General features: G+C 37.4%; 1 protein-coding gene across 1 annotated transcript; it reads right to left on the bottom strand.

Annotated features, from left to right (window-relative positions):
• Positions 1 to 4,565: 4,565 nt before the first annotated feature.
• Positions 4,566 to 12,956, bottom strand: r3hdm4 (R3H domain containing 4). The gene is made up of 8 exons (XM_069521810.1): positions 12,732 to 12,956; positions 10,745 to 10,902; positions 10,422 to 10,543; positions 10,133 to 10,250; positions 9,963 to 10,048; positions 9,513 to 9,598; positions 9,091 to 9,146; positions 4,566 to 8,784 (listed from the first exon to the last, which is right to left on the bottom strand). Exons 1-8 carry the CDS (start codon positions 12,770 to 12,772, stop codon positions 8,681 to 8,683), a joined length of 771 nt encoding a protein of 256 aa, XP_069377911.1. The 5' UTR covers positions 12,773 to 12,956; the 3' UTR covers positions 4,566 to 8,680.
• Positions 12,957 to 13,205: the final 249 nt, after the last annotated feature.

Genomic DNA, 13,205 nt, shown 5'->3' on the forward strand with positions numbered 1-13,205 from the left:
CAGCAGCTAATGGGTGAATGAAGAGGGTTTGTTTTTTTTGCATCTGTTATTTTCATTGAATGCACTTAAATGAGGTCTGGTTGCAGCTTTCTGTCCGTAATCAATGGGATTCAGTTGTTTGGGTTTTTTTGCACAATTTTGTGTTTAACCTACCTGATAATGGTGCTGAGGGAAGTTGGACAACTTTGTGGTCATCCCACCTGGTTTATCTGCAGTAAAGAGTTTTTGATAAAAGTAGAGCAGAGCACGTTCTCAACCTGCCTGTTAGGAAGCGGCTGTTTGCTGCTCTGGAGTCTACTTCACAACTATTTCCTATCATTAGTGAGTCCTCCTCAAACAGTGTTACAATATACTCTTATTTTTTTAATAATTGTTTGTGTACTGGATGTTGTTTGAACAGCCAATGGTGCAGAGTGAAGTAAGAAAACTTTGTGTTCACCCTACCTGGTTTATCTGCAATAAAGAATTTGTAGTAAATGTTTTTCATAAAATGAAATTAAATTTGCTTTATTACCACTCACACATGTAGTTTATATACAAATTTGAACTATTTACTTAAATGGCTGTTATTCTTTTTATAGATTGCATGTGGGCTATTTCAGAGGTCTGTTAAGCAACACAGCAATCTTCAGACCAAAGTTCACAACTTAAAATAATTGCTCTGTGATTATGCCCAGTTCAAAGTTTTAAAGCAATAAAATGACCATTGTTGTTTTATTTTGAAGACAACTTTTCTGGAGGAAACTTGGGAGGATTGTAGAAGCCAGGCTCTTCAGTTTCATTTTCTCAGCTGGCTGCAGAACATTCTCATCCAGAGTTGTAGGGATTATTATTCCATGGAATGTATTAGTTCCTCAATACATGCAATGAGTCAGAATGTACGCTGGTGTAGAGAGTTATTTAGTGATCACAAGATTATGAAGGGGTTAAGAAAGAAATGTACATACATTATTAGAGCTGAAACAATCTTGTTGATTAATCGTTTATATATGAGAATCATGTAAATAAAAGTTTTGTAAAAACAGGCATTTCTCTATTTTGGTGACAATATAATACAGAGCAAATAATTGAAAGAAAAAAAAATCTGCTGATTTATTAATATCGATTATTTGTTAGTCACGGTTCTAGAAAATATTTATTTTCTAGATTTCTTTTTCAGTAACATTTGGTTTTGTCTGTTGACAAGACTATGACCTTAAGGGGCCACTGAAATATGTTTGAACGTCAGGGCATCTTTATGAATCTTCTTAAAACCAACACATTTCTGTTGGTAAAATCTGGTAAAAAACACTTTGAAATCCACATTTTCATCAGCAGGTTTACATTATAAAGAACATATGTTTTGTGCTTTCATGTCCTGTCAGTGTTGATTTTCAGTGACAGTCCCTTGGTGGAGAGCCACTCTACAGCAGGGAGGAAGGTTTGGTGAATTATTAGTGTTTGGTGTGAAAACTGCATAAAATAAACCGAAAAACAACTCAGCTCTTTTGATTTCATCCGCTACAAATATTACTGCCTCATACCATCATATCAAAATAATTCACTAAGTGTCCTTTATTCCTATGAGGCCCCTGTAGACACTCAGAGACACCCAAAACTCCAGATACAGTATGTCCTCTACATTGATTGGGTCTACATCATTTTATCACAATTTTTTCCAAGATTCACTGAAATACAAAATCTACAGTTTTTCCTGTCCTCCATCTAATGTCCCTTCTCTTGCAGAGGGATCCTTAGTCTAAATCAATTAATTTAAGTTGTGCCGAGATCCCCCCACAGAAATCATGGGCAGGTTTGCTTTACATCATAGGAGAACTCCAAGGCTACAGTTTAACTGTTTTAATTATCAATACACATAACAATTATTTTTCTTAATAATCAACTGTAAAATCTATTGAATGCAATAAAAAGTCTTTCTCTGACCAACCTTCAGAAACTGAATTTTTATCATCATAGACAAAACGGAAAAGTGGTAAATATTCACACCACAGGATAAAAATGGTTCCAAAGATATCTGGGCCAGTTTTGTTTTTAAATGATCAATCACTGACCTGTGCTTTTTAATCTTCTGTCAATCAACTCATGGATTATTCATCTCATCGTTTCAGCTCTAAAGTGCTGCTTGGTCTCTGGGCGCCGGGGATATAAAGAAACCATCATATACAGCGAGAATCAATAGGTAAACAATAATTATTTGTGTCGTCTTGGCGATGAATCCAGCCAGGATGTATAATTCTACACAATCAAAAACTGTATAATTTGTCAAGGTAAACAAAAGACTAGTGCATACACACAAAGACAGAAGCCTGTAGTAAAAACTGCACAAGAAAAGAAAAATATTTGTTTCGCCAGTTAAATAAACTTCTCTCTGCCCTCATTCCATAATTGGTGAGACCCTCCAACAGTCACCTGCCACTTTACATGTTTCCTTATATACAGTTAGTGCTGCGTGGCTACAGCTGTTGACTAAACTAAAGAGCTGGAAGATATTTAAAAGAGAAAACGATCCTCCCACTGCCTCATCACATGTAACAGGATCCCTGAGAAAAGTGTATTCATGGCCCTGACTCAGTGACAGATGAGAATACATTTAAACAGGTTTCTGTGGCGATGAAAACTATAATTTTATACGTGATACCAAAATAATTAAAGACGGCCGATGTGCTTCAGCTGGAGCGAGTCTCTGCTGCAGGGTGTGGTCCCACACAGGACATGATGCACCACAAAATAAGACAAAAACAGTTTATGATAAGATGACACCAGCAAAATAAATAAATTCACTTTGAGAAAATATCAAAAAGACAGATTATTATTATAACCTGACAATCAGTCAAACAGTTTTTATGACTGACAAACAGTTTTTATCCCCAGGCCATCAGGCTCTTGAACCACGGACCATAACCACCATCTACCTCTATATTTGCAATTTTTGCACAAGACATTGCACATCACATCTCCTATGCACATTGTTTGAATTGCCGTTATATTTCCCTTTGATCGGTCATCTGTTATTATTCTTTAATTTAATTATGTTTATTTTTCTTTCTACTTATATATTTTGCATTGCATATGCACTTTATATTTTATATTTCGTATTTTATATATATTTTCTTCTGTTTTCTTTTTATATTAGTAAGCACAGTTCTTTGGTCGGGCAGTTGCAAAGTAAGAATTTCATTACCCAATAATAAACCTCTGTGTCTGTTATTGTGTATATGACAAATAAACATCTTGAATCTTAAAACTGACAAGAACAAGAGTCTCAAGTAACATATCCATAGTGATTTTAATTTTCAGCATATTTAAAACTAACAGATTATATTTAAATTTTGTGTAAGTAAAGTTTTTATTTCTATTTTTTATATATTCATTCATGTGTGTGATACTATATAATATATAAAATATCTTTTTGAGTAATCAGATTTGTCTCTGATACTTGATTTCATGATAAATGTATTAATTTTGAATAAAGTGAATGTTCCAGTTTATATTTTAATAAGGAGCCAAATTCCTGTGGAACATTCACGACAAGACCTGAGGTCACATTGAGTCAAAAACCAATCAGCAGCCTGTCAGATACTCCGGGTTCTCTACCCTTATGAGATTCATGTTAACTAAATTATCTTATAACTGCTACTTCTCTTTGTCATTGCAGTATATGTTTGATTTGTAATAACGTCTTTTTTTAAGGGCGTTGTCCTCCACATTTTGCAGCTTTTTAGTCATTTGGAAAATGATGCTTCGGCTGAAAAGCTGATGAAACAAACTAGACATAGTTGATTTAGCATTTTATCAAACGATCACATTGGCTCTGTGACAAATTCAGAACCTTGTGGTTACTCTTGACCTGTATTTCTTGGCATTTGCGCGCTATCTACTGGTGAGAGGTGGCACAAACCCACAGAGCTTTCCTGATACCAGTCAATCTGTCATTTAGCATTTTTAGAAACAACCGGAAAATGAGGTGCTGACATTCACCAGACAGTGTTTACAACCACAAAGAATCATGTTTTATCAGGGATTTGTTTTTGAATCGAATATTTTGTGTGATCGCTGTTACATGTTTAACACATTTTTCTTTGCTTTGTAGTTTTGACATGTTTTAGAATGGGATATAGCAGCATAGCTTATTCTTCTGTGTCATATTAACATCACACCAGTGAACCCATCACTGCACCGGTTGACATGTTAATATACATCACAATAATCAATAATCAAACATCTATCTGCAGTGCCCAGCCCAGTTTATTTTTGAAATATTAACATGTTAACATCTTTGGTTCATTCTATCTTTTAAAGGGCAACTAGCCTTTTCACCTCCGTCATTTCACATGTGGATGGCCAACAGGAAAATAAACTTTCATACTTTCTGTACATTTTACCTAATATATCTGCACTTCAATGCAGGACTTGTATGACTGTTATATTTATGTAATGTGGTATTACTACTTTAAGTCAGGTAGTAGATCTGTGAACTTCTTCCTGATATTTATAAATATCCACTAAAGACCATATTTACAGACATGAAGTATTCCAGTATTTGAAGTAAAAAGTACACAGTGAAATGAGAGAAAAAAAGATCTTGAATCCTTTAATAGAAGCAGTGATACCTATAAATACTGTAGATACTATTGCACACATTATTATATACACACAGAAGTTACAGTTGAGTGTAAAAAGCTTTTGTTTTTTTTATGTTGGCACAATTCAATTATGTGAGTTCATTATTTACAGCAGTACTACGTCTACAAGTTCATCTCAACGAGTTTACAGTACACAGAAAATGACACCATGTGAAATTACTACATGACATTCAGAGTGAGAAATTCAAAGCCTGAGAAGTTGAGAACAAATGCACAAACTTTGGTTGTTGACAAAATGCACCAATAAGTCAAGTTTTCTTGCACTGCAGATGGCAGCATAAAAAGTAATTTGGGATAAGAATTTTTTTTTTTTTTTAAATAACCTGGATAGATCTTTCCTAAATCCAGTCGAGTATAAATGTATAAATATCTATATACACAGAAGAAAACATGTGTACATAAGGCAGAAGTGTTCTCTGTTCACACAGAGATGACTCAGAGTCAAAACTCTGAAGGTTTTTACCATCAAAACACCTTGAATGTGGTTATTTCAGTTGAATTAATATAATTGGAACATACCTTCTAAAGTAGGTACATACAGCATAGCTTCACACTACATTATCAGCTCTTAAGAGCGGGAAGTTGTGTGTTTAAATGTAAACTGAGTAAATGTGCATGATGTAAAAATCCATCAGTAATTCTAGAAGTACAGTTCCTCATCTTTACTATATGAACGGAGTATTAGGGCCATATTGAAGAAGACGTTACTGAGTGTTTGAGAAAAATGTTGCAATTAAATGTCCTAATATTGTTCGCCAGAGTTTTACACTTTCTGGATCCAAAATCTTGAGAATCGATCTCATTGTTTCTTGAGAAACTACAAAACATTTCCTCCTCCACAAAAGTGACAATTTCCTCCAAGTCTGTGTTCTTTCTTTGGAACAGACAGTTTCTTACAAAATAAGTCCTGATACCTATAATAATGTGTATTTAGTTATTTGTGAAACCTTTATACGGAAGTATTACTTAATAAGATGCTGCACATTCCTCATTTTAACACCAGCGATATCTTCTGATATTCCCCCTCTACAATGACACATAGCACAAGATTACAACTTTGCAGTTACAGCTGTCTGTCTTGAATATCATTTTATGTTACACTTATTATGCACTTATTTGATCAATATTGACACTTTGTTTAAATAAAAAGTAAGCATACGCCTCAGATGATAACTGTAAAATGTAGCGATGTGTACCAGGGAATAAAAAGCTATCAGAGAAAGATAAAAATAATTTTAGACATCCCCTAAAGCACACCCTGAAGTAATCGTACCCAAAGAGCAAATTTTCTACTTTAAATAAAACATGATTTTAAAAGAGAATCAGTTTACATACCACGATTATTAAAGTCTGTTATTTTACAAACTTGATGACAGACATTTATTTACCTACGATTATGTGTGATGAGTCTGTGCATATAGAGACGATAGATATTCATGCTTCTTACTTCACTACTTACAAATCCGACAGGCTAATCCAGTGATGCAGCAGAGCTCTTCCTCTGCCTGAGCACCTTTACACACCGTCCGACATTACTGGCCCTGCAGTGCCCAACAGAGCTGAGACTTCACACAGTAGAAATTGGTTCTGAGTAAACTCTCAATTAATTATTTTTTCATAGTCATTATTTGCTTTTATGAAATTGTGCATACTTGCAATGAATATTAAATATGAGCTCACAAGAAAGTTCTAACCAAACATTGGGGGGGGGGGGGGGGGGGGGTGCCACAGTTACTATGGAAACATAGTAACGTGAACATGATGCATTCTGGGAACTTAGCTTGAATTGATGGAAAATTCAGTAAATGACACTCTTCTTGTTAAGGCATGATTTTACTGCATGTCCCACTTTGTCTCAAGTTGTATCAGACTGATATTAGTAATACCACGGTGAATCGTAGCACCACGGCACGTAAACAGAAAAAACTATCTGAGAGAAGAGGCAGGCATCAGCTCAACGTCACTCTTACGTTCTGAAAATGTGACTCTTTGCTAGAATCACAGACTTTCCTTTCTGTCACCTCCTTTGTTGCTGTTTCTGTGCAAGTGAGCATGTTTTCCTAATGTTTTTAAAGACATGAGTCATTGCAGCAGCCAAACCGTGATTCATTGATCCCAAATTCTGACACTTCTTTAAAATTCTGCTGTAGATTATCACATTGTCCTGATGTTATGAACAATTCATCGTTATATGTGTATATATATATTATGGCATGCCATTCAGGAAATTAAACCTTTGAATATATTGAATGAAACTTTGAATATACTGAATGAAACTTTGAATATATTGACTGAAGTCTGAATATATTGACTGAAGTCTGAATATATTGAATGACGTCAGACTTCACCGCAGTGCCTGCGGCCATCTTGTGTAACGTGTGGAAGCTATGGCTAAAAGTGAATGACAATGAGTTAGTCCGCTCACAATCTCGTTGCAGCAATATTAAACTATGAGTACATCATTAACACACTGGCGAATGCGTGTACGGGCCAAAATCCCCCAAAGCTGTGTCGCGGATCATCAAATACGTTTAATACTAAACTAAATGTTCAGCCTGCATTGGTCTATGAATGTGGGTTATTCTTATTGTATCTAAACAAATTATGATGAGCTTCTCTTTCAGTTCACGAAATCCCTGTAGCCGCAGCAGCTTCTCCAGTGCCGGAGAAGTCAGAGTGCAGTGCCATTACGCACGGCCATTCACTGTGTTTTACCTTCATTAAATCACCTGAAAACTATATCAAGCTAACCATACAGTGTCTTGGGCCCTTTCTTGTGTACGGGTGGAGATTGTACACTGGGTGTTGTAGGGCACTCCTGTGAGGTTGAAGACATGCTGAGGTTGGCCTGATAAACAGCTGCCTGTTGTAGTAGGTCTGCCACGATTAAAAAGGGAGCGAACTTCCTTGTCAGAATAACGGCATTAGGCGGGGGTATCGAGGGGGGATTTTGGCCCGTACACGCATTCGCCAGTGTGTTACTGATGTCCTCATAGTTCAATATTGCTGCAACGAGATTGTGAGCGGACTAACTCATTGTCACTCACTTTTAGCTATAGCATCCACACGTTACACAAGATGGCTGCAGGCACTGCAACAGTCAAGTTTCATTCCATATATTCAAGGTTTCATTCCATATATTCAAGGTTCACTCCATATATTCAAAGTTTCATTCCATATATTCAAGGTTCATTCCATATATTCAAGGTTCACTCCATATATTCAAAGTTTCATTCCATATATTCAAGGTTCATTCCATATATTCAAGGTTTACTCCATATATTTAAAGTTTCATTCCATATATTCAAGGTTCATTCCATATATTCAAGGTTTACTCCATATATTTAAAGGTTCATTCAGTATATTCAAAGTTTCATTCAATATATTCAAAGGTTTAATTTCCTGAATGGCATGCCATAATATATATATATATATATATTATTACAGGTATTTTAAATATTTGGGAAATAAGGTAAATGAATTTACCTTCTTGTGTTGTGTGGAACCAGTAGTTCATTTTTCTTAAAGAGAATAAATTCATGATGCCATGAATTACAGCAGAATTACACTAGAAAACAAAAATGTTAACATCATAGACAGTATGTAAATAAGGACGATAAATATGGTGACTGCTCGCCACCTGGTGGCTGGCTGCAAGATAGATCATCGACCCCCACCTCACCCATGTTATCAGATGGGACAAGGACCCATCTAAAAAGTCAAAGTTAACATCAAATACATTTAGCCAAAGATGATTTCTGTCATTTTCTTCATTTCTGGATTGTGCAAGAAGGCGGAGATGAGGCGTCCATCTTTATACACAGTCTATGTTTAGGATATATACATACAGGTGTCAATGAAGTATTGATCTGTTTGTCGATCAAATTAATACAAAGAAATGACTCCAGAAACCAGACCATCCAGAATTCAGCTCTGTTTGTGGACATTACACAGACGTTGCAAACAAACTGCACACCTCATCTACATCACCCGCCTGTAGCAGAGCCATGGAGAGGGAACAGGGCGCGGTCCTGGTCTTAGCTCATCTGCTCCAGGTAGGCAGAGAGCAGAAGTGCAGGAGGAAGAAACTCGTCTTGTTTGTTGACCACTTCAGTCTGACGTGACCCGTTTTGGTTGGTGCCTGAGGGTCCAACAAACAAACAGACTGTAATCTTTTTCATGTGACTCAAACACAACTTCGTACGTCCAAACTGAAACTGAAGAGGAAATGTAAACAAAGAGAAACGATTTTGTTAAAAGTCTGTTGTATACAAATGTTAATGTGCTACATTTGTGTCAATAATAAATCCTTCAGTACATTAACTGATGTTTTCTGCTAGAAGTTTCATTAATGCATTAATACATGTTCACTGTTATTTACAATATATATATATATATATATATCTATATATATGATGTGTGTGTGTTGGTTTGTGTTACCACTCACTGGCAGAGACAAGGTCCATGTACTGGCAGACAGCGTGAAGCAGCAGCCTCTCAAAGCTGATTCACAAATACAGATTACAAATTACTTTCCTCTCCCCCCCTCCTCAGCGTCCTCATGTTTGTTCACCACACAGATCCAGAAATACACTGTATGTTTGTCTGTTTTCTCTCACATCCTGTTTTTGTTTGGTGCAATAAAGGTTTTGTATGATCTAATATGACTGACTCTCCAGGTGGGGATCATCATCTGACAGACTATAATTGGACACATTAGCATTTTATAACTGACACCAGAGATGGAAACAATTTAAGACTTTTGTTTAAGACTTTTAATTAATTCCAAGACCTTTTGTTGAGGAAACTGGGTGAATATATATCACGGATCTTTTTGCATTTATATATAAATATATGAAGGATTTCTACCTGCTGGCGAGGTTGGTTGTGTAAACTGAGCGAGGCTGAGTGTTGAAGAAGCTCAGGAGATTTTCCTCAAGTACTTCAAGAGTTCCCTGTAAAGAGGAAAAACAACACAGCAGCTGTCAAGAGTGAAGAGACGTTAGAGGTTCCATCTACAGAGCAATCATATTACGATTGCAACTATCGATTACTATAATTGATCTTTTACAATTGATACTCCTCTGATTAATCTGCTGTTTATAATCTCTAATCTAAAATTATGAGAAATACTCATTTCTGAATACTTCTTTAAATGTTTTGTTTGGTCTAATAAACAAACATGGGATAACATCTCATCATCATGACCTTATGCAAAGAAGATCTAATCAAAATTCAGATTAAGTCTACTGTACATGACACAGACTCAAACCATTGCAACATTTAGTTTCCGAGCCCAATGAGAAGAAGACAACTCACCATGGGGATTTGTTTCCGCTTCAGAGTGGCTCGCAACCTGCGATCGATTCTCTGGAAGCTGTCCTGAGCAGTGAAGGCAGGATTTACTGTGGAGAGATGAGTGATGGTCAAACAAAGGACTGTTCTTTAAATGACCGACTGACAGCCACAACACAAACTGAGACACTCACCATTCCTCTGGTCTTTGAGGAGCCGGTTGGTGTCTTTCTTCTTGGCCTCCTCCTGCTCCAGCAGAGACAACAGCCTCTCCTGCTCCTCACCAGAGCAATTCATGAAGTCGCTCCATGGCTAGAAGAACAAGACAGGAAGTTAACCTACTGATCTTTCTACTGGTATTTTGTGAGTTTACGTTGGTACATAAAGCCTCCAGGAAATAGTCAGTGACAAAATGTTACCATACGAACTCCCTAAATGAAAGCTTGGTTTAGCTTTAAGATGTGCAGGTGATGACTATTTTACCTCTACGTAGTTTCTGTTGGTGCAGGCTTCGGTGAAGATGGAGGGGATGGCCGGGTTACTGCAAACCTCCAGATCATCTTTGGAGCAATCATCTCTCTCAAGAAGATTTGCAAGAAAGCGTGCTGGTTTCCAGAGAAGGGGAGAAGAGACAAATGGAGATTCATGATGCAAAACTTCACTGACAGATTTATATATTCAAAGTGTTAATTCTTCAGTAAAAAACCAACAGAGAACTCTATGTAAATGCATTTTTCACACATTTTTATTCAGGTGAGTAACTCTACTAATGGCTAATGATCAGATCGTATGAAATGAGAGCTCACTGTTCTCCAGGCGCCGGAGGCTCTTCTTGCCTTTGGCTCGAGGAGTGAGGTCAGAGTTGCGGATGGCTTGGTTGATAAAAAACTGCTTCTTTTTGGAGGGAGACACTCGCTTGGCGGGAGAGCTGGGCAGAGAGGTGCATTTACGCTCCTCTATCAGGCTGAGAAAACAGAAAACATGATGTCAGTTTAGCCAATTTAAACACATTCATTTTACCCTGAAGGGATGTAGATGTTTTGAATACCATCTTTCCATAAAGGTGCTTCACAGTGTTTAGAGTCAGTGATTTCTTTTTCCATTTCAAAACTCATAGGGTGATTCTGAGGCGCTATGACACATTCATATCAAGGTGGAGATGGATATATTTTCATGTGTTCACATCTGACAACCATCTTTATGATGATCATAAAGCTGAGATCACAGACTCAGTTGTGTGAGAGTTAAAATGCTGAAGCAGAGACTATCAGGAGATAATTATCCAAAGCAATTTGGGAATGAGTTCAGCATATTGTGAGGTTATGGGACTCCCTTCATGTTGTGTCATGTTGTGTCATGTTGTGTCATGTAGACATTAGAGCCAGTGCAGGACCGTGACAAGTACAAATTATCTTTAACTGACAGGCAACCACTGTGAGGACTGGTGTTGCTTGTTCTCTACCATTGGTCCTTATCAGCATTCAAGCAGCAGAGAGCTTAATCAATTAAAACATATTTATAACTGTTTGGTTTAGATAGGATGGCATTATAAATCTAGACCACTGCATATAAAAAGCATGCATTGGTCTCTCTGTGTTAGTCTGAGAGAAATGGATGTTCATCTGCTGTATTACTAAGATGCTAAAAAGCAGATTTGGTGACAAACTACGTGTTAAACTCCTCAAGTTTATTTCTGAGTCAAAAAGAACATCTATCTTTCTTGCCTGCAAGCTCAGGACAGGTCCTGGGGAATTGGATTTTCTTGTCAGTTCATGTGTCTGCAGCCGTGCAACCTACACATATTTTTAACATCAAAAACTGACCTAAACTAGAACAGCACTCAGTAGATCCCATGTCTCTACCAGGAACAAACAGTCCCCTTAAATTAGATCAAGCTGCACCAAATTTGTCGCACAGTCCCCTAAACATGGTCGAGGACTTAATCTCTGAGAAATCAAGGAAAATGTAGGAAACCGTTTCCATCTTGCAACGTTACAGAGAGTGATAGAATATTATTGGGTCTGACACTGAGTGTGTTCTCTCTTGACCGTCCTGTTATTTTTGTGTAACCCTGCTTGCAAACCAACAAACGAATGGGGGGAAATCTTAACCTCTTCGGCTGAGCTGAGCATGTGAGCAGTGTTTCTGTGCTGTGCAGACTCTGCAGGGTTAATGTCACAGCAGCAACATGCTCAGCTGAAATGCCATTTTTAACCTGCAGGTTATTAGCACCACTGCAGCCACAGGGAGCAATAACCTCTGCCTGGATTATTCACGTTTCCTCACAATAATAATAAATCCCATGGTTTCACTCTGACATGTTCTTCACAGACAGGTGGAGGTTTTAAAACCAAAGTAAATATATTTAGCGACCCTGTCTCACTGCTGTAACTTTAGCCTCTCATGCTAACAAGGAAACCACATCATCTGAATGTGAAATACTGTGGGAAACGCCCAGGATCAAGGCTTATCCCCTCATGTGTTGGTAGAAACACAGATTTCACTGAATTCCTGCAAACAACAACACACCCAGGCTAGTTAGCTACATAACAACTGCAAAGCTAACAAACGGGCGAGAGATTTAACACGATTCTAACCTTGAATCTGATTATTAGCATCAACCAAACCAGCAAACAGGAGTTCATCGTGTTTTGTTTGTTAGAAATACAGCAGCCAGAGTTTCGGCTAATGTAGCCGCCCACATCCCCCTCGCGTTAAAGCTATCGAGCTATTTAAAGCCCGGCTAATGCTAACTAGCGTGCTAACGTGCTATGACTCGTAGTCGAGACTCACATATAATCCTGTTCTTCATTGCTGTTTGACAGAACGACCATCTTACTGCAGCGGAAACACGCGGACAGAGCGGGTCACTGAGAGGACGTGTTCAAAATAAACAGAGTTCAAGACAAACGTTACAGATCACACAGCTTAGCAGCTAACAGCTAACAGCTCACAGGCTCCTCCCACCACTGACACAGACAACAGGAAGAGTCAGCGTCATCACTCCGTCTCCAAACGATGACACCTGCACAGATGTTACACATCCAACACATCCGGTCATTTAAAATGTTCAACCTTCATTTTATTTCACTTAATCAAAGGCAGCAAGACCCGTTCAGTGCAGTTCAGTTTAGATAAGATAAGATAAGATATGATAAGGCAAGTTTAGCTTAGTTTAGTTAAGATAAGATAAAATAAGATAGAATAAGATTAGACAAGTTAAGTTAAAGGTACAGTGTGTAGAATTTAGTAACATCTAGTGTTGAA

The sequence above is a fragment of the Paralichthys olivaceus genome, chromosome 3 (genome assembly GCF_024713975.1).
Source record: "Paralichthys olivaceus isolate ysfri-2021 chromosome 3, ASM2471397v2, whole genome shotgun sequence".
In the NCBI taxonomy this organism is placed as follows: Eukaryota; Metazoa; Chordata; class Actinopteri; order Pleuronectiformes; family Paralichthyidae; genus Paralichthys; species Paralichthys olivaceus.